The 21,099-nt window shown below is 40.4% G+C and overlaps 3 protein-coding genes across 3 annotated transcripts; all 3 read right to left on the reverse strand.

Annotated features, from left to right (window-relative positions):
* Nucleotides 1-915: 915 nt before the first annotated feature.
* On the reverse strand, nucleotides 916-1,524 carry LOC105675630 (uncharacterized). Its single transcript, XM_012372912.2, has one exon. It carries the CDS (start codon nucleotides 1,522-1,524, stop codon nucleotides 916-918), a length of 609 nt encoding a protein of 202 aa, XP_012228335.2.
* A 9,238-nt stretch (nucleotides 1,525-10,762) lies between these two features.
* Nucleotides 10,763-13,319, reverse strand: LOC137001573 (uncharacterized). Its single transcript, XM_067360651.1, has one exon. It carries the CDS (start codon nucleotides 13,268-13,270, stop codon nucleotides 10,763-10,765), a length of 2,508 nt encoding a protein of 835 aa, XP_067216752.1. The 5' UTR covers nucleotides 13,271-13,319.
* A 69-nt stretch (nucleotides 13,320-13,388) lies between these two features.
* LOC137001736 (uncharacterized) lies at nucleotides 13,389-16,369 on the reverse strand. The gene is made up of 3 exons (XM_067360853.1): nucleotides 16,010-16,369; nucleotides 15,237-15,541; nucleotides 13,389-14,202 (listed from the first exon to the last, which is right to left on the reverse strand). Exons 1-3 carry the CDS (start codon nucleotides 16,367-16,369, stop codon nucleotides 13,404-13,406), a joined length of 1,464 nt encoding a protein of 487 aa, XP_067216954.1. The 3' UTR covers nucleotides 13,389-13,403.
* Nucleotides 16,370-21,099: the final 4,730 nt, after the last annotated feature.

Here is a 21,099-nt window from a genome sequence, read left to right on the forward strand (position 1 = left end):
TCGATAGACGTACGAGAGACGTTCAAAGACGTTCGATAGACGTACGAGAGACGTTCGATAGACGTTCAAAGACGTACAATAGACGTTCAAAGATGTACGAGAGGCGTACGATAGACGTTCAATAGATGTTAAAAGTAGTTCGATTGACGTTCAAAGACGTACAATAGATGTTAAAAGTTGTACGTTAGACGTTCAACAATACGTTAAAAAATGTTACATAGATGTTAAAAGTAGTTCGATTAACGTTAAAAGATGTACGATAGACCATATTACATGGAGGATCATATAACTGAGGCGGAATAAAAGTCATGCGATATAAATCATTTTATTAATATAAATCATTTTATTAACATAAATCATTGTTGTTTTACACGTTTGTTACGCTCAAACCACCACTTGTACAATTTACAAACATTCCGCATAGCGCAATGTCTCGTGTGATACGCGCAGCGCAAGGTTCCGATTACATCCAAGTTCGTCAGGCGTGCGATATCTTCGTAATCCGCATCTATCGTTTCAATCTCGAAATCATCGTTATCCAAAATTTCACACAGCCACTTTTTCTTCTCGAGTCCTTTCACGTATATCAGAGACGGTTCCGTACCAATGGCGTTGTTGATGAGGCTTTTCATCCGACTGTACGAGACGTGTCCATCTTCCCATCGGAAGCCGTGATGGTGTCTCCATAACCAACACACCAGTGATTTTTCCGATTTCGTCAACGAATACCACGGTACGTGTTCACGAAATACGTAATGAGACAGCGTTTCGCCATCTCGAAGTACCGCTGCTTCTTTCACGATAAAAATGTTGAACGCGTAACCTTGCAAGTCGACGAAAATTGGTACGTTCGACATCGTCGTCGATCGTCGGAAAACTAACGTTCCCATTCGCACACGTCTAATTTATAACTTTTCACACGAGTCTGCGCACAATGTTGTTCAGTGGATTATATTCGACCATTCGATCGTGTTTAATGAGACAATAGGCGGTGGTGTTGGCCGGTATATTTTCCTTACAATCAAATTCTATTTGCACGTCGACGGTGGCGTTCTTGACAGAGTCATTTTGTCGCGAACAATCTATGACTACGAACGGACCGGTTATCAAGAAATCATCGATATCCAAATACGTATCGTCCTGTCCATAATAGGCTTTGCGGAAACGCGCATACATGTTGTACAGTATAGCGTATCGATTTCTGTCAAAATCCAAGTTCATGTCGTCGTACGGATAAAAATCTGAATTCAGATGCAGTCTCACATTGGTGAGTTTACAATCGTCAAATTGCGCAGCGTTTTCGGACAGTACGTTTTTTCGACCGGTTTGGAGAGCGAAGATTACGTATTGCGGTTTTTCCAATTGCGTCGCGGCTTTGATCGCCCAGGAATGCTTGGTCGTGTTTTGCAGCAGAGAAAACTCGTACAGATCCCACGAACGGAAGCACACGCTCAAATATCGTCCGCTTTCCAAAGTTCGAAGAAGAGACAGCTTGTTGACTTCGCTCAGAGATACGTGCGGCATTCGCCACTGTATCTTGAGTAGCTCGATCTCGGATTCGCACCGACTCGTCCAATGAGACAATTGTTATCGTTGCGCGATCGTATCAATACAAGTTCGTGACGAGCGTTGATCACGATGCGTTTGTAGTCCTCGCAGAATCCAAACAGAGCATTGAGCGGAACGCAAAAATTAAAGTTTCCATCGATCAACGAATATCCATTCGGATTTCACGATGCGTATTTCAGCATTTTGCTCTTCTCCGTCGTCAGCGATATATAATTTTTAATCGTCGTTGTTATTCCAGCGTTTCTGTTGCGATCGATTTCAACTCCATCGAGCTCGTATCGCATTTCTTCAAACATGAACGCGACACAATTATTTCTCATAATACACACGATATCTCTATTCTCACCGGTAGGATTCATAACGAGTTTTCCTTCAACGTAGAGAAAACTCTCACACGGCAACGTGTACAAATCCTGTTGTTGTATAAGTATTCGTATCTCGTCGCTGTGTCCCAACGTCGTGTTAGCGTACGGATTGTACGTGTGCATCTCATATTTCACGATACGTTCGTCGAAGACGGGCTCGTCAGCGATGTTGAGTATATCCATCTCTTTAAGCGTTTCTCACAACGAATCCCAACGATTGTAAAAAGTTTACGTTCGTCGTACTGAGCCTCTTGAATGGCGATTTTTTCACAATTTTCGTTGTTTTCTCAATCACTCGCTGTTCGTTCAACACGAGCATTTCCTCGCACCGCGTCGCCGCAAGTGCAGTCTGATGGTAATCTCCTCTGCGCGAAAATCGATCAATCGTCCGTCTTGATCCACCACACGCAAGGTGATATCGGTAACGCTCCTCGCGATGACCGGAAGGTAAATGATTTGCGCCGGTGTTTCCGAGACTTTATATCCCGGAGGCATGTTTGGTGAAAATTCGTGTATTGTGTGCACCGACTTGTCGTTGGCGTACGCACCCGCGGTAATGCTGCATTCCACTCGAATAATGTTTACGTTGATGATGTTTACCGAGGAGTCTGATTCGTGCCACTTTCTCGGTTCCAGTATACGGCCCGTCGAAAATCCCAACAATGGTCCGATGGTATTCGGTTTGGCGAAATTTATTCGAAAAGCGCACATGATTTCACTCTTCATGGTATTAACGTTGGGACGAAGTGACAATGGATAATCTTGCTCTTCGCCTTTTCCTCGTTTTTGCAGTATCGCGCGTTTCAGATAAAAAGCAATGGCGTCCAATTCGTACGATCCTTCGGGAATTGTAATTTCTTCGTCATTGTCGTCGAAATAAAATTTATTGTTCGCTACTGTCATGTTCGGAATCGTGTTGTAAGTCTCCATCGTGGTTAGACCGAGCTCGTAGTCCCCATCGCTCAAGTCTATCGGTGGAAAATAATCCACCGTGAGAACGCTGCTTTTACCGCTTAAAGTGAGCGTCAGCGACATTGCCGAGATTCCATCGACGACTGATGTCGATCGATGGCGGATCGATTTTTATATCTATTTTCTGGAGGAACAGGAGGCACAATTGTCCGCAGATCGTTTGATCGTACGTCTGGTAGACCGTGCGATTGTACGTTATCGTTGTATCGGTGCCTCCGAGGTAGCGTGTAAGCTCCTTCGGCGGTTGCAAATTGTCAAAGCTGTCAAAGTATACGGCGCGATCGCCTCTCTTGGCGTACGCCACCCAATGCGTGCCCGGCCCGTCAACATCGTCCAAATTCACGATACCGCTCTCGTTTCGGTGTATCTCGTCGGGTAAAGCGTTACGCATGTAGACACCTCGGAAATACGGTATTCGCATACGCTTCGCTATTTGTAACAACTGTAGATTGGTGGTGGCACCCGCGGGCATCTCTATCGTTTTTTCGACGTTTTTTTTTTCTTCTTCTTCTTCAATCCTTTTCCCCTTGTACGGAGCGAGATAAATCCCCCGTCCTTCCATAGCTTTATTGTGGCGTTTCATCTCTTCGAGTTGTCATCGCGCGGCCTTGGAGTCGTTCACCGCCTTTGCAACACCCGCTGCTCCACCGGCAAGCGAACCGATGACTCCCAAGAGCGGTAACAATGGTAACATACCACCGCGTTTCACCGTCGGAAGCGTTCTCCTCTTGGTCTTCTTCTTCTTCTTTCCCTTTGTCATGCCCATCCCCAATTTCGTCTTTGCTTTCATAGCAGCCCATACGGCGGTAGCGGCGGCCCTCTCACCGAGAGTCGCGTCTGCAGCGGTGATCCGCTCCCGCGCTTTATCGGCGAGAACGCGATCGGCTGCGTGGCGGTCCGCTGATTCGCGGTTTTGCGAGTACGCGACGTCGTGATCGCGACACGCCGCGTCCAATGGATTGATACCCCGATCCCCTCGCGCGAGTCGTTTTTGCAGACGAGTCCCCGGCCCGCAAAATTGGTAGCCGGGTATATGCAGCTCCAACGGTAGTCGATTTATCACACTGTTCAGTAAACCGGCACCCTTGTAGCGTTTCATAGAACGCGAATTCTAACGTATCGCGTGTAAATCACATTTCCAACTGAGGTGTGTTTTGATAGCGATCACCTATAAATAGGAAGCGCGTATCGATCGCTAACTAGTGGAATATTAAAGTTTGTCAGACGACGACGACGTACAATGAATAACCGGGATAATAAGAAGGAGCGGAAGGAGGTGAATGTCGCAAACGTGTATCGCTAATCGTGTGTTTAAAACAATATTTTTTTTTCAAGATAATGTCCGAATCATGTATGGAAATAGAGATACTTTAGATCTAGCGACGAATATCCGAGCACCGCTCTTTCCAACATCCGATGCTGCGCACTCGTCGCGTAATAACAAGGATGTAAAAGAGTCTGGTAAAAAATGAAATTTGTACAAAACCGTACGCGATCCGTGTGAAAAACATGGATGATAAGACGCAAGGGGTTTGTGAGAAGGCGTGCAGACACGGTAAAATGCTGCCAAACACGATACGCGGTATCATTTGCGGCCCCTCGAATTGCGGTAAAACCAATGTGATGATCAGTCTGCTGGAAAGTCCGAACGGTGTACGTTTCGAAAACGTGTACGTGTACTCGAAATCGTTGAATCAACCAAAGTATCGGTATCTCGAAAGATTGCTCGGATCGATCGATGAAATCGGTTACTTTACGTTCTCGGACAACGACACAATTGTACCGCACAGCGAGGCGTTACCGAATTCCGTATTTGTCTTCGACGATATAGCGTGCGACAAGCAGAATGCGATACGTGAGTACTTTGCTATGGGTCGACATTCAAAGGTCGATTGTTTCTATCTGTGCCAAACGTACGCGAAAATACCGAAACATCTCGTGCGCGACAACGCGAATTTACTCGTAATATTCAAGCAGGATGGAACAAACTTTAAGCACGTCTACAACGATCATGTGAATACGGACATGACGTACAAAGATTTCGGTACATTGTGTTACGCATGTTGGCGACACAAGTACGGATTTTTAGTGATAGACAAGGATAGTGCGATTAACGATGGACGATACAGACGTGGTTTTAACGAGTTTGCGGTACCGCGGAATGGTTAGTCGTTCTCGAGACGTTGACGATGACGCTCGACACGAAAGATATCGACGAGAGGGAGAAGATCGCGAAGGAAATCGCTCGTACGAGCGAGTCGATTCGCAAGAAGCATCGGACGTTGAAGACGGGTAGAGTGGAGCAAGAGGCGCAATTGGAGAAACGGTTGAAACCGATCGTAGAGCCGTTGAAACGAATCGTCAAGAACATCAAGAGTGACGATGATTCGGTTGACGATCTCGAGATTACAAACGAACCGGATATCAAACGAAAGCGGTCAAGCTTCGAGAAGAAGAAGAAGAAAATCAAGCGTACCCCGTTGACGACACCGATACAAGCCTCGACGCCGTTCCAGCCGCAAAAATTGGTGTTTGAATCGCCGATAAATTTACCAATCGAAAACGTGTTCGAAACCACGGACCCGTCTTTCGCGACATCCGTGAGACAGACGATGCAAACGTCCGATGGTCGGGAAGCGCTGTACGGCCAAATGGGTCCGCTGGGCCGAGAGTACATCGGAGAGCTCTTGAGCGGTGACAAGAAGAGAGGGATCGACAACGTGTACGGCGTATACTTCAACGATGCGGGAACGTTTCTCGGGGACAAGACCTTCGACATTGATCGAGACGACAATTTGATCGTGGACGGTGTGAAATACGCTGGCACGCCCGGCCTGTTTGAATTAATATTCAAAAGACTTTCCGACGATACGCTGTGTACGGAGGTTGACAAACAAAAGTACAAGAGCATACTACTCGCTACTAACGCTCACAGACGCGGCCATAACGCGCATTTACCTGTTTTGGGAAACAAAGGATACAAATACAAACATATCATCACACCTCTGATATCTAAGAAAGGTGGAGGTGTTGCACATCTCGACAAGAGAGGTGCGGATCGCACGTTACCCAAGTGTAACGTACCACAGACCATGACTGTGACCGACAACGCGGTCGATTACGTGCACTGGGATCCCGAGTCGAAATTTAGCACCTATATTGAACCTTAATCTTTTATTTTGAGGTAGGCATAAGAGAGTCAAAGTAGATGTTATGCATTGTATCGTATGTGTATAATAGCACCTACTTTGGCGCTACAATATGTCCGAAATTTCCTTTTTTCCTGCTAAAGCTTCAAAGTAGGGTTTAGTTAAAACCCTCCGTTGACCCGCTTTAGACGCTGAAAATATATAGATTCCTTTTTGCCAGCACTACTTTTATGATATTATCAAGAAATTCTAATGATTGCAAATGTTCACAATAAAGAAAAATACTAACTATAATTTTGATTAACGATAATTTTTATAGCATACAATTTAAAAATATCATCAATCAATACCATTTAGTTGAATTTTATTATCTTTTGAAAATTTGTATTTATTAGAAATTTCTTGATAATATCAAAATATAATATCAAAATTCAACTATTGAGTATTGATTTTTGATATTTTTAAAAATTGTATGCTATTAAAATTATCATCAATTAAAATTATATAGTTAGTAATTTTCTTTATTATTGTGAAGATTTTTGCAATCATTAGAATTTCTTGATATCATAAAACTAGTGCTGAAAATCCATATACCTTTGTGATTATATTAAAAATATTAAATTAAGATATTAAATATAAAATAAGATATTAAAAACATTACATAATATTTATTGAATTAAATATTATTTATTAAGTATATGTAATACATATAGTTAAGAGTAGCTGGTTGAAGTTTGGAACGTTCCTGGAACGATTTTTTAAAAATGATTTGTCGCTCTTGTCCTTTTGCAGGGAGAAAGTTTTGAGACCCACAAACAAAGTACAAAAGAGACCGATCCGATACATGCGTCGGAAGACACCCTTATACCCGAAAAACAACCCCCAAAATCACTTAAACAATTCTAGCCAAGCTAAAAATGACTTGTCGCTCTTTTCCTTCTGCACAGAGAAAGTTCCGAGGCCCTCACACGACATGCAAAAAAGACCGATTTGATACATGCGTCGGAAGACACCCTTATACCCGAAAAACCACCCCCAAAATCACTTAAACCATTCTAGCCAAGCTAAAAATGACTTGTCGCTCTTTTCCTTTTGCACGGAGAAAGTTCCGAGGCCCTCACACGACATGCAAAAAAGACCGATTTGATACATGCGTCGGAAGACACCCTTATACCCGAAAAACCACCCCCAAAATCACTTAAACAATTTTAGACAAGCTAAAAATGATTTGTCGCTCTTTTCCTTCTGCACGGAGAAAGTTCCAAAGCCCTTACACAACATGCAAAAAAAACCGATTTGATACATGCGTTGGAAGACACCCTTATACCCGAAAAACCACCCCCAAAATCACTTAAACCATTCTAGCCAAGCTAAAAATGACTTGTCGCTCTTTTCCTGTTGCACGGAGAAAGTTCCGAGGCCCTCACACGACATGCAAAAAAGACCGATTCGATACATGCGTCGGAAGACACCCTTATACCCGAAAAACCACCCCCAAAATCACTTAAACAATTCTAGACAAGCTAAAAATGATTTGTCGCTCTTTTCCTTCTGCACGGAGAAAGTTCCAAAGCCCTTACACAACATGCAATAAAGATCGATTTGATACATGCGTCGGAAGACACCCTTATACCCGAAAAACCACCCCCAAAATCACTTAAACAATTCTAGACAAGCTAAAAATGATTTGTCGCTCTTTTCCTTCTGCACGGAGAAAGTTCCAAAGCCTTTACACAACATGAAAAAAAGACCGATTTGATACATGCGTCGGAAAACACCCTTATACCCGAAAAACCACCTCCAAAATCACTTTAACCATTCTAGCCAAGCTAAAAATGACTTGTCGCTCTTTTCCTTTTGCACGGAGAAAGTTCCGAGGCCCTCACACGACATGCAAAAAAAACCGATTCGATACATGCGTCGGAAGACACCCTTATACCCGAAAAATCACCCCCAAAATCACTTAAATGATTCTTGCCAAGTTAAGGGTGTCTTCCGACGCATGTATCGAATCGGTCTCTTTTGCATGTCGCGTGAGGGCTTCGGAACTTTCTCCATGCAGAAGAAAAAGAGCGACAAGTCATTTTTAGCTTGGCTAGAATGGTTTAAGTGATTTTGGGGGTGGTTTTTCGGGTATAAGGGTGTTTTCCAACGCATGTATCGAATCGGTCTCTTTTGCATGTCGTGTGAGGGCTTCGGAACTTTCTCCGTGCAGAAGGAAAAGAGCGACAAGTCATTTTTAGCTTGGCTAGAATGGTTTAAATGATTTTGGGGGTGGTTTTTCGGGTATAAGGGTGTCTTCCGACGCATGTATCGGATCGGTCTCTTTTGTACTTTGTTTGTGGGTCTCAAAACTTTCTCCCTGCAAAAGGACAAGAGCGACAAATCATTTTTAAAAAATCGTTCCAGGAACGTTCCAAACTTCAACCAGCTTTAAGAGTATATTATTAAGTATAGTTAACATGCGTTAAAACAAGTTCAGACAGAAATACTTATACAGAAAAAGGTGCAAATTAAGACTGAAACGTTTGATAATATTGTATCACTTAATAAAACAATAATCAAAATACAACCACATTATGCATATTGCTCGTATAGTTTTTTATTTTTATTTGAATTTTAACGAGTACATCTAAAATAGTTAACATTTAATAAAAAAATTAATTTAAAAAAATTTTTTTGCGTTGAATTTTTTTCAGATATATTACTATTTTGAAGAAGGAAACGGAAAGGTATCAATATTAATGAAAGTTGGAAATGCAACGAATCAAATATTTTCCTTTATGATTAAACATTATAATAACTTTTATAGGTCGAATTTATCTAGTATATATATATATACTAGATAAAAGTTCGAGGTTTAATGGAGGAGTTCTCGCAGTAATACAATCTATTTTGTGAGGCTCTATAGGTTTAAAGTAGTATTTTAACGTCAAATTATAGGAGATCAAGTTTTAAAAGAGGAGTTCTAGGTTCTAATTCCGTAAAAATAGGTTTATATAGGCTGTATGAGTATTAAAAGAGACGCTAAATTTCGACTCGGGATCCGAACGAATTGGTGGATCGCCTTTGATTGCTGGACGCCTCCCGTCAGGCGGGAAACAACGCGCACGACAACGAGTTTCTCTCGATTATCGAGGAACTGCGCGAAGCCGGTCTGATTATAAATTGATCGTCGTTGTCATCGCTGTAACCAGTATTGCTCGTGCGATGCTACGGAAATGTCTATCAACAAATTCGGACTACAGCTAGGAGGAGGAAGCGCCAGAGTGACGAGACAGAGCGGCGGAGTCTCGAAGAATTACGTGCGCGAGAATTGTCTCTGCAAGGATGGTGGGGTTTTTAACGCCAAGTCACGCGTAATCAGACATCTCGCCGACCCTGAAGCGGACACCGACGCCGTCAACAAGCTGCATCTGGATCATCACTTCCAGCTTATGAGCGATCGTGCGAATCGAGATCGTATGCTCCATGAAAATTTTAAGCGAGAAGTACTTTCGCGACTCGAAGATTCGGAGAATACCGAGCGGACCTGGAAGAGGGACCACGACGATTACATCGAGACCAGATACGTGACGTTGGAACGCCAGATTCACGATCTGAGAGGTCTCCTCGACGAGAGTGTGGCGCTACTCGATGGAAAACTCGTCGATTGCGAGCGAGAGACGAAGAGTCTTGTCGAGCGAGAGATTCACAATCTTCGTAGAGCTGTGAGAAAAAATTTCATCAAATACTACGATGAGGCGATGAAGAAGAAGCAAAACGAATCGCAATGAGCAGGAAGGAAGCGGTGAGTCTGGAGAGGAGATCGCTCGTGGACGAGCTCCACGCACCGGCGAGAAGAAACTTTACGCGTCGACCAGTTGTCGTGAAAGGATACGATGATTTATGGCAGGCTGACATTGTCGAGATGAGACCGTTTACAACAGAGATTTCCAACAGAGATTTCCAAAATCTTGTCGAGAAACACGGCATCAATCATTATTCGACATACTCGGTCATGAAGGCTTCGGTGGTGGAACGATTGAATCGCACGTTAAAGAACGAAATGTGGAAGTTTTTCACGCTCGCGGGATCGTACAGGTAGATCGACGATTTACCGCGATTGGTCTCGGAATACAACGGTCGTAAACATCGTACGATCGGTATGCGCCCGATCGATGTCACTCCCGAGATCGCAAAGGGACTCTTGAGCACCGTGTACAGTAATATAAAAATTGCCGCGCCGGCGAAATTCAGGGTGGGTGATCCGGTGCGCGTGAGCAAATTCAAAACTGTATTCGAGAAAGGATACACACCGAATTGGTCGACGGAGGTGTTTAAGATCGCCACGGTGCAACGTACCAATCCTGTGACGTATCTGATTAAAGATTATCGCGGAGATCCGGTCGCGGGAGGCTTTTACGAGTATGAATTGCTCAAGACCGCTCAACCCAACGTTTATCTCGTGGAGAAGGTGTTGCGTCGAAAGGACGACAAGGTGTTTGTAAAGTGGTTGGGATTCGACAATTCGCACAACTCTTAGATAAATAAAGACGATGTATTGTAATAAACTGTGTATATTTTACATTGTATTATAATAAACTATTATACATATATACAATGGTGTTCTTTATTACTACTACAATATGTTACAATATATACATTTAAAACTAACAACGATAATAATACATAAAATATTAAACTATATAAATTACTACACATTATTTACAAATGTATCTTGTGATGTCCCCATGGTAGAGTGTCGGTGGAACCGGATACGACGTGCCGCTTATCGTCGTACGGACTGAGCGCGAGCTTCGACTCCGACACGGTGTACACCTCGTGCATCTTTGAGCGGATGCACGATTGACGCCGCGTCAGCTCGATTTCGACGTTGAGACACCGAGTGTAGTCGTTGAACGTTATCGTTCTAGCGACTACACTCTTTTTTACACCTTTAATCTTTTTGGTGTCTTTTTGACCAGTGACTCTCAACGCGTACATCTTCGCTCTCAGTCCGACAAATTCCGTCATGATCGCGCCGTTATTCTCGTCTTTCATCAGACCGGGTACTTTCTTGTTGGCGCGCGGCATACCGTAAGCGTTGTCCTCGGAGTAGTCGCTCGTGTCAAATTTGGATATATAACGTTTCATATCCCGATACGCGTCCTCGCAGTGCAGAAAGTATATCAGACTGTCGGTATCGGTATACATAATTTTGCAATTGTCGCGGTAGAGAGGCGCCATGTACTCGTAGTGAAACTCGTACAAGCAGGTCTTGGATATGTCGAGGATGCACATACCCACGTAGATCGGCTTGTTGAATTTCACTTCGAGTTTTCGCAACTCTACGGCGATCAGATCCTCCGAGAACACGCTTCGGCTGTGGAAATTCGGTTTCGCGATCATAGCTTCCGCTCCGTACCGACCCTCCCACTGTGTAACAAGCCGGACATCCGTGTGATTTCGCACATTCTCCATGGTTTTGCCGAAAACCGCGTTGTTCATCAATTTGTACAAATTTTTTTCGAAATCATTTTTTGCCCGTGTCCGAAACTGTGTATTCAGTTCTATGTATCCGCGGAGCCACGGAGATTGCGCGAATTGCAGTACGCGGTGAATCTTTGCAATTCGCAGACCGTGTCGCACGCATTGTTGCAGATTACGATAGTGGATGACATAACGCTGCTTATCGTGCAGCGTTGCGAGTAACTTGAGCTCCCGCTTACCGGGCGGCTTATCGCGCGTCGGGCAGAACGGCAGGTCGGCGTGCGCGTCGTGAAGATTCACCGGATACTCGAGATCGACTTCCAGCACATAACCGGTAGCCGAATCGGATGCAACGGACATTACGTCAAAGCTCGCGACATCATCGACCCATCCAAATTTGGCGTAGGGCAACGGTTGACACATCGCCCACCCGTACAAGTTGTTTACATCATAGTACATTAGGTACGATGACGGTTCCGATGGGTCGTAGGATGGCATGTATTTGTTGTTGGCGGCGGCGTATCGGTTGGAGCATTGGCTGAGACCACCGCGTATACCGCGCTCGACAAACAGTACCATATTGATGTCCGTGAGCAACTCGAATTTTACACGCGTGTACTTCAACATGGCGTCCCACGTGTATCCCGGTAGAGTGTAATAATAAGCGGGATCTAAACCGTAACTCTTTATAGACATGTTTCGAAAATTTTGAAAAATATCCGCCAACAAAAGAACGTCTGTTTTCAAATACAAATCGCTGTATTGACCTAGATCTTCGATCGAAAATGTTTGCCAGACGTTTGTCGCGTGCGCGTAATCGCTCTCGGATACCGTTTCTCCGGTGAGCGAGCTGTAAAACGATTCGCGCGATGGTAGGCTTGTGTCCCGGAGCTTGTCGACGCTGTCGACGTACTCGTAGGGAAACACGCCTTTCCGAGTAAGCAGATTGAAATTTTCCGCGGATAAATGTTTGAATTCCGATCGTGAAATTTTTAATTCATCTACAGTTAAATAAGATGCCAATTTGTCGAGACTTGTACTGAGAAATCTGAACGAATCGATGAATCGTAATTTGATGCAAATTTTGGAATTTTGATCCTCGGTATCTTTAACATTTTTTGTAAATGAAATGTAACGTTCTTTCGTCAGCGGTAACAATTCGACGTTGCCTTCGAAAGCATTGGCAACGTCTTTGATTATAAAATGCGCGTCGTAACCGGATAAATTGTGAAATATCACCGGGATAACGTTGGAGTCTTTGTAATTTAGATTGCACGACGAGTGCGCGGCACCGCGGTAACGCCCGGTCAGATGACAATGATCGCGCACCTGCGTGTCGTCCGGTGTAAACGGTTTCTCGCACACGTGACACGTTACGGCGCTACGGAATTCCTCCGATTCCTCCCGCGTAAGATCCGCCATGGGGACGACGGTGGTGCGGATCGCTTTCACGCGGTGCGTCAAATTGTGCAGTTCGTTGACAAACCACGCTGTGCAATCCTCACCACGATATGACTTAAAACTAGAGAGCGAATTATCGTAAGCGCAACTTACATAATATCCTACGCTAAAGGCTCTGTGATGTTGGTAGGCGTAAGTAGTACCGTCCTGATCCTCCTTTTTCTCGAGCGTACATTCGAGATCGGCGTACACTACAAACGGAACCCGCTCCTTCCGATTGTAATTCCAGAACGTCAGCCACTTGTCGTCCTCGCTGGGGAGAACGACGGCGCAGTCGTTCATTTTCCCGCAGTCGACGCTGTGGACTGACAACTTCTCTCGTGTATAAAAGTAGTGTAGACACCTGTAATAATTTATTTGATTAAAACTATGAATAAAAAATATTGATTTATTTTATACGCATCTTTTTTTTTACTTACCGATCGCAAATGTACTTTTTACATTTGTGCATGCTCAGTTGTGAGCTCACCAACCGCGGCAGGTTCTTTATGCACGCAAAGTGTGCATCGTTGTTTTTACGCACGTAGAGCAGGTTGACGTGCTTCTCTTTTTTGTCGTCGGCGAGCCGCAGAGGGACGATTTTGGAGTCTTGGGTGGTAAAGACGTTGACGGAGATGGCGTTTAGTTTCTCAAACTTTGATATTTGTGGTAGCGTCACGGGGAACTCGATGCTGCACAGATTCAGCACCGTCGAGTAATGTGGGTATTCTATCGTTCTTTCCGGATGTTTTTCCGCTGGATATAGAGCAGCGACGACTGCCCATGCGAAACATGCATTGTCCGTCGATTGCACGTTGACCACCGCCCTTTTTAGCATAATTTGCCACGGTAACTCGATGTGGCATCCCGCGTGCAAAGGATTGAACTTGTTCACATTGACGGTGAGATTCAGGATACGCGACAATGCCCATCCGCTATCGCGTTCCTGATACTCCTCCAGAGCCGCCAGAATATCATCCTCCACGTGCCGCGTGTACCACTCGTTGAGATCGGATATGGGAAACAACTCGCAATTTTTGGTGGCGATGGTCTTCACGGCAGTCTTGTCGCCCGCGACGAATTCCCCGTTGAACGCGGTGTTAATCTTGACGCTGTTGTGTTCTACCATGACGCCCTGGATCCGCTCGATAACCATATTTCTCACGTTTTTCAAAAACTCGTGTGGATCTATATAGTTTTGATTGATAATCGCACCGGTCAGCACAGTGGCGTAGCTAGGAAAGAGTTTCGGGGAGGGCTATAGCTTTAATTTGTTACAAATTATCACTATTAATTAGACACATCTGCACGGTATATTACCCACACTTAGCGCGACCCAGAGCCAACGACGGGGACGTGATGGGTTCTGGCTCCATTTTACTTTTTTTTTGTTTTTGAGTAATTTTATTTTTTTTAATTTTTTATTTATTATTTTTATCTTTTTTTTGTTTTATATTTATATATATATATATATATATATATATATATATATTTTTTTATATAATTTTTATGCTATGTTCACGACTTTATTCATTTGAGTTTGATTTTAAAAACCAAATTTTATATTTAAATTAAAACAAAATTGTAATAGAACTGTGAATGTTTTTTAACATTGAAATTTTTAACATTTAACAAAAAAATTTAAACGTAGAATGCCAATTTTTATATATTATACTCGTGTGAAGTTAATGTTATTACAATCTATAATTGTATTCGACGATTCTTTTTAGTTAAAAATTTATTAAGCAAAATGTCATCATCGACATGTAGTTCCCGATGAATGCTCATTAAAGCAAGACCAGTAAGTCTCGTTTGTCCAGTACTATTTCTTAAATAGGTTTTTAATCTTTTTAATGTTGAGAAGCTGCGTTCGACTGTTGCTGTAGAAATCGCTAAAGTTGCTAATATTTGCAGTAGTGTGTGCAAATTGGGCAAAAGTCATTGTCGGATCTTTATTGTATAAAAATATTAGATTTTATTTCCACGGAAATAAAATAACTATAATAAATAATAGTCGGAAACTATATTAAACTATAATAAAATAAGTCGGAAAAAATATAAACTCGATGAACTGTAAAGGTAGTAAAAGATTTTGACGACTGGACTACGAAGGAAAGCGAGGCATACGTTTCTGAGTGAAGCATATTAAATGCGTGAAACAGCATATATGACAGAAATTCACTTTTGTGATCAGCTATGAAATTATTAAAATTATTAAGAATTTCGGGGGGGGCTGCAGCCCCCACAGCCCCCCCTCTGGCTACGCCACTGGGTCAGCACACGATTCCTAAACGCCGTCTCGATCTCCTTCCACGTGTACCCCTTCTTTTCGTATCCGCCGTATCCGGCACCGACGGGCACAAAACGCTCGTGCAGGGCGTCCCTCACACCCTCCAGACGCACAATTTGCGCCACCAGAGAGTTGACTACTCCGGTGCGTTGCCTCTTGCAACATTGTTCCTTGAGAGAATCGAGGTACTCGTTGCACTCGTAGTCCCATGGAAGGAACTCTCCCGTCGTTTTGATATTCGCTGCTCGTACGGTAAGATCGCGCTCCTTCTCCATTTTGAACAACTGTGATTAGCCGTTTTTTTCTCACTCGCTTTATATACCCGCTTGTTGCACACAGCACTAACTATAAACATAACGATGATGCATTCTGACAACATGGCGCTGCCTACAATTTGTATAAACAATCCTTATCTTTTCTCTTCCGGGAATTATTGTAATATGATATCCCCACCACTCCGAATTTACCCCCTCTCCTCCAAACACGATGACGCAATCTGACAACGTGGCGGTGCCTACAATTTGTATAAACAATCCTTATCACCCCCTCTGATATCTAAGAAACGGCGCTCAAATGTTGTCTCTTTGTTCTAAATACAGCGATGACGCAATTTAAACAGGCGCTCTACTTTGATGCGCGCGTTGTAGGATAAGTCGGTATAGCGGATAAGATGACACGGAAAAATAATTAAAAATTTTAATTACAGTTGAAATAATATTTATTAATATGTATTGTTACAACTCCGCAAAGACCTGAGTCACCAGTTCACAATCAATTATATTATTCTTATCGAATAAATCGCTTTTGCGAATCGCCACGTGATCGGGGTCCTTCGCATTCCTCGCGATTTCTGAAAAGTGTGCGAACTTGACATCAATCGTACCGGTGATGTTGTTCAACGAATGATTGATGCAGTCTACACAATATTCAAGTGCGAACATGTTACACACGGTTCGGTTTGACATGATTAAACATAACGCTGATGTTGCCAGGCGCATTACTTTTAGGTTGTTCATTTTTTCAAAACTTAACGTGCAGTATCCAACGGTCTGAGACGATGCTTCGTCCGCATCGTTCTTAAAGAAGCTGGTGATGATGCCCCGTTGATTCATGAGTTCTTTCCATACGTCAATGATAGACGTAGCTCCTTGCCATGGTTGTCACCCAGAGCGATTTCCACACAGCTCGACGTTGAGACGTTGATTCCGATGTCGAGATATTTGTAACTGGTTTTTGTCAACGGGTATCTTCTAACCAAGATCCTAGATGATTCTTTTTCCATCTTTGACATATTACTTTTTTGTTTTCTATGAAAAAAAAAAATAAATTGTGAGTTTAAAAGTATAACAATTAAGTTTAAAGATGTAGCTAAAGAAACAACTTATTTCACGGTTGACATGGTGCAAAACATCGTTGCTAGTAAACGTCACAGCGAACTAGTAATTTTTTCAATGATTTCGAACGACTGATGGTTCTATTCTTTTTCACTCGCTTTATATACCCGCTTGTTGTATACAAAATTGAAATCTGACAACATGGCGCCGAAAATGCTGACGTGGCTGCCTGTTGCTATGGGCTTTTGTTCTAAATACAGCGATGACGCAATCCGTAAACCTGCACGAACCTGCATACTATAGACATAACGATGATACATTCCGACAACATGGCGCTCTACTTTGATGCGTAGAAAAAAAACCAAAGGATCTAAACAGTTCTCGGAATCCTTTAACAATGATACATTCCGACAACATGGCGCTCTACTTTGATGCGTAGAACAAAAAACCAAAGGATGTAAACAGTTCTCGGAATCCCTATCTCTTCCAGGAATCCTTGTCTCTCGATGACTCATGTTTGTATTAACAATCCTTATCTTATCTCTTCCGGGAATCCCGGAAATTCCCCATTTCCAGGAATTATTGTTATCTGATACCCCCCACCACTCCTAAATTACCCCCTCTCCTCCAAAACGATGACGTCATTACCCCCTCCACTGTTATCTGATACCCCTCTTCCCCTTTTCACCCGCACCACCCTCATTGCCCCTGGGTTAGAACCCCCATAGCTATACTACTTATATTATTTAATAGAAAAATAGGAAAGTAGAAAAATGATCACGATATAAAGCAATTAATTATAATATTAGAATTTACCAAACTCAGATTCAAAGAAGCACGTCGAGCATTCTCAAAAATATCGTCCGTTGCATTTGTGCTATTGTTCGTTACTAGATACACTTATTTTCCCAATTTTTGCATTGCTGCTAAAGACTCCATAGCACCCTTGATAGGATCTTTACGGATCTGTCTCACGACTTCTGAAGAATACACATACACACCACACATATGTATTATATATGTAACAGTTTCATCACTTGCTGTATACTTTTATATTTGTGCTATTTATTAAAATATATTAAAAGCACGTAATATTTATAAAATATTTTTATTAGAATTTTGAAAATCTTATTAAAAATGCATCAGTTTATAATTACATTTTACCAAAATTCTTAATATTTAACAACTAGTTTTACATGATTTCCGAAATCAATGTTTTATTAATGAATTCTAAGATATTTTTTGATTATTTTGTTCACATGAGACATGTGGTAAACATTAAATACATATTATAAAAATAGATTATACCTAGTATTTTGTTATCGTCACCGTCGATATCGGACATCACTACGTCGAAAGACATTAAAAACTCCTGTAGCCGAGAACTTGGTAAGATCCTTAATCTTCGACATGTTAGATAATTGTTATTCTGCGAGTTCGTTTGATTTGCGATTTGTTTTATTTCCAAAGCTTTAACTGAGAGACTCTACTCCTTTAGCTGTGTGAAACTTTTTGAAACAGTCGAACTTCCGACGACTGCTTTTAAGAACTACTCCACTGGTCTACTGTATGTGTGGAATTGTGTAAGTGCGCAAGTGTATGTATGAGTCTGCGCACTATCCAATTGATTCATAATTGCAAATAAGTGTTGCATGGATAAGGCTGATTAAATATTCAATTGTCGATGCCATTACTGATGACCAAGTATGACCGCAAATATTTGCAAAAAAGACGATTTTTTTATTTATATTCGCAACCTACGTATATACAGAGTAATTCAAAACAACCTGATTTCTTGAAATGTCATATTTTTCAGCGATTACTAAGACGATTTTTCTATTTTGCAAAATTTTGACTGTAGCTTAGTTTTTGAGTTATAATTAATAATAATTCCTTACTCACATACGAATTTGGACAGGCGAAGACACGCAACGAATCATGAGACTATCAAGTGTTACGTTCGTTTTACGATGCGTTGCACTGTTCCTGTGTTCGTAGCGCGAACTTTTTGCAATTACAACTTAAAAGCATTGGACAAAATCTTGCGACAAAAATCATCTCAGAAATCGCTCGAAGATATATCATTTTTAGAACGGTCAAGTTGTTTTAATTCATTCTGTATATTCTGTGTTTTCGGCGTTAACTATAAGTTTACTTACGCATGTACCAAGAATAGATAATCTGAAGATAATGTAAACGCGTAAAATGTTTCATGAGGTAAAGTTATATAAATAAAAATTCTAATAGCATTAGAAAGATGTAAATACATAAATATTTGATGATAATGTATTAGCATCATATTCATATTTTCATAATAAAAGAGTGACAGTGTTAGAAATAAAAATATAAATATTGAAAATTATTAATATACATTAATGAAATTTTAAGAATATATGAATTTTATTTATTAAAAAATTAAAAAATATGGTAGAAAAGGACATTTAAGAATTTAAATTTATAAAATTGGAAATGTTTAGAATTATAAAAAGAGTTGTAGGTATATGTAAAGAAATTGCATTAATTTACAATAAGATTTAGACTATCATAAAGCATTATTATTCTACTGCTTTTATTCAATATGAATCAATTTTTATGAAATCTATTTAATTTTATATTCCTATATAAAATCAACAATCGTGAATCGAGCATAGTTCATCTCTTACAGAATGACTGAGAATAACGCAAAAAATCGAATCGAGCCAAATTCTTAGATCTTTAAAAGACATAAGATCGAATTTTCTCTCTGGATTTAAGGTCGCATCTATCCTATTGCCCTTAAACATGCTGTTACGTTAACTTTTTTTTTTTAATCGTCAGATACTTGTGCTACGATGATTGTATGCTCTCCGTGGCCTCATATCATTCGTGGATTTGAAATCTTTTCAAATTTGCAGAAATTTTATGGCTTTATGCAGCAATCATTTCTGCAGTAACCTACTTGTTGCTGTGTAACGACTTCTCGATGGATCATAATGCACAATGTTTATTGTGTTGTACGCTTCGTTACAATTTGGATAATTATGTGAAAATATGTTGTATTATTTACATAGTGACTTTAAAGACTGCATTATTTATGCAATGATAGCTTTAATACGTAATACAAGTTAACCATGAAAATGTGAATTGCAAAATCTATGATAACTTTTATGAGCACGATAATAGATACATAAGTAACCTTTTTAAATTCTTTTCGTAAAAGTTGCTTTAAGTAAACGGTATTGCAATTATTTTGTTTGCGGAATAATATTTTCCAGGAAACTTTTCAATTGCAAATAACAATAAGTTATTCATAAAATTATTCATTTTTTAAATGTATATTATATAACGACGCTTTATGAAATTTGCAAGAAAAATAATTTCAACGCTCTGATACATTATATTCATTTTAATATATGTATATCATATATTCTTATATTCATTCATTCGAATTCTTTTGCCGTTTTATTGTACATTGTAAACATTCTAATAACGCGCAGTAAATATTATTTATTATTTTCTATTAATTACGTAATTAATTATGTATAAAAATTTTCTTTTTGTATATCTAAATAAGAATATAATGAAATAAACTTTATGATAATACTTTGTTGTTTTATTTCTTTTTCGTTTATATATTGAAAATTGTATCATTTAAAAATTTTGTTAAAATAGGAAGACAGCATTTCGTATTTATTCGTCCCATAAGTTGCCATCTGTTGTAGATTCCATAATCACGAAATTTGCATGAGCTAGAACGGATTAGTACTTCGCTTGACTTCACGGGATATATCATTAAAGCATTAATTTTACCAATTTTGTTTTATTAAAACCGTATTTTTTTACGTTTTTTACCCTCAGAATCATCAAGATTTTTTTTCATACGATACGTTGAAGAATGATGAAAAATGCAAATATATGAAACGTGCTTGAAGCAGTCATGTCACGTACAAAGATTTACTATTTATAATATTTTTTTACTTTATTACATAAAGTACAAAATTTTTCTGTATACATTCAAAATATAATAAAAGAAAAATTGTTAATCAACACTTTTTATTTAAAAAAATTGCTTAAAATATATTTTTCAAGCGAAAATAAACTCATCTCTTAAAGTCATATTGAAATAAATTATAGATTGTAGCAACATACAGATGGGCGCTATAAAATTGTATGGAACATATACTGTTTATACATTTTATACGTCTAAAAATTTTTAAGTTACTGAATAATAGGTCACTATTAAAATACAAGATACATAAAATTTGAGGTGGACTTCCGAAAAGCTATCACCCCCGATTTGGCTGATATTCAGCCTAAATGTTTATTTTATCTAGTAAATAATATTCCTAAATGGATTTTTGGCGCAAATGCCCCCTCTGCCCTCCAGTCCCCCTCAAAGGTAAAACTGTTTTTGTTAATTATTTCAGAAAGTATTCATTATACGAAAAAAGTTGTTAAACAAAAAATGAAGCTCATAATAAGCTCTACAAATAAGGTTCTATACATATTTTATCTAACTCCAATATTTT

The sequence above is a fragment of the Linepithema humile genome, chromosome 8 (genome assembly GCF_040581485.1).
Source record: "Linepithema humile isolate Giens D197 chromosome 8, Lhum_UNIL_v1.0, whole genome shotgun sequence".
Taxonomy (NCBI): Eukaryota; Metazoa; Arthropoda; class Insecta; order Hymenoptera; family Formicidae; genus Linepithema; species Linepithema humile.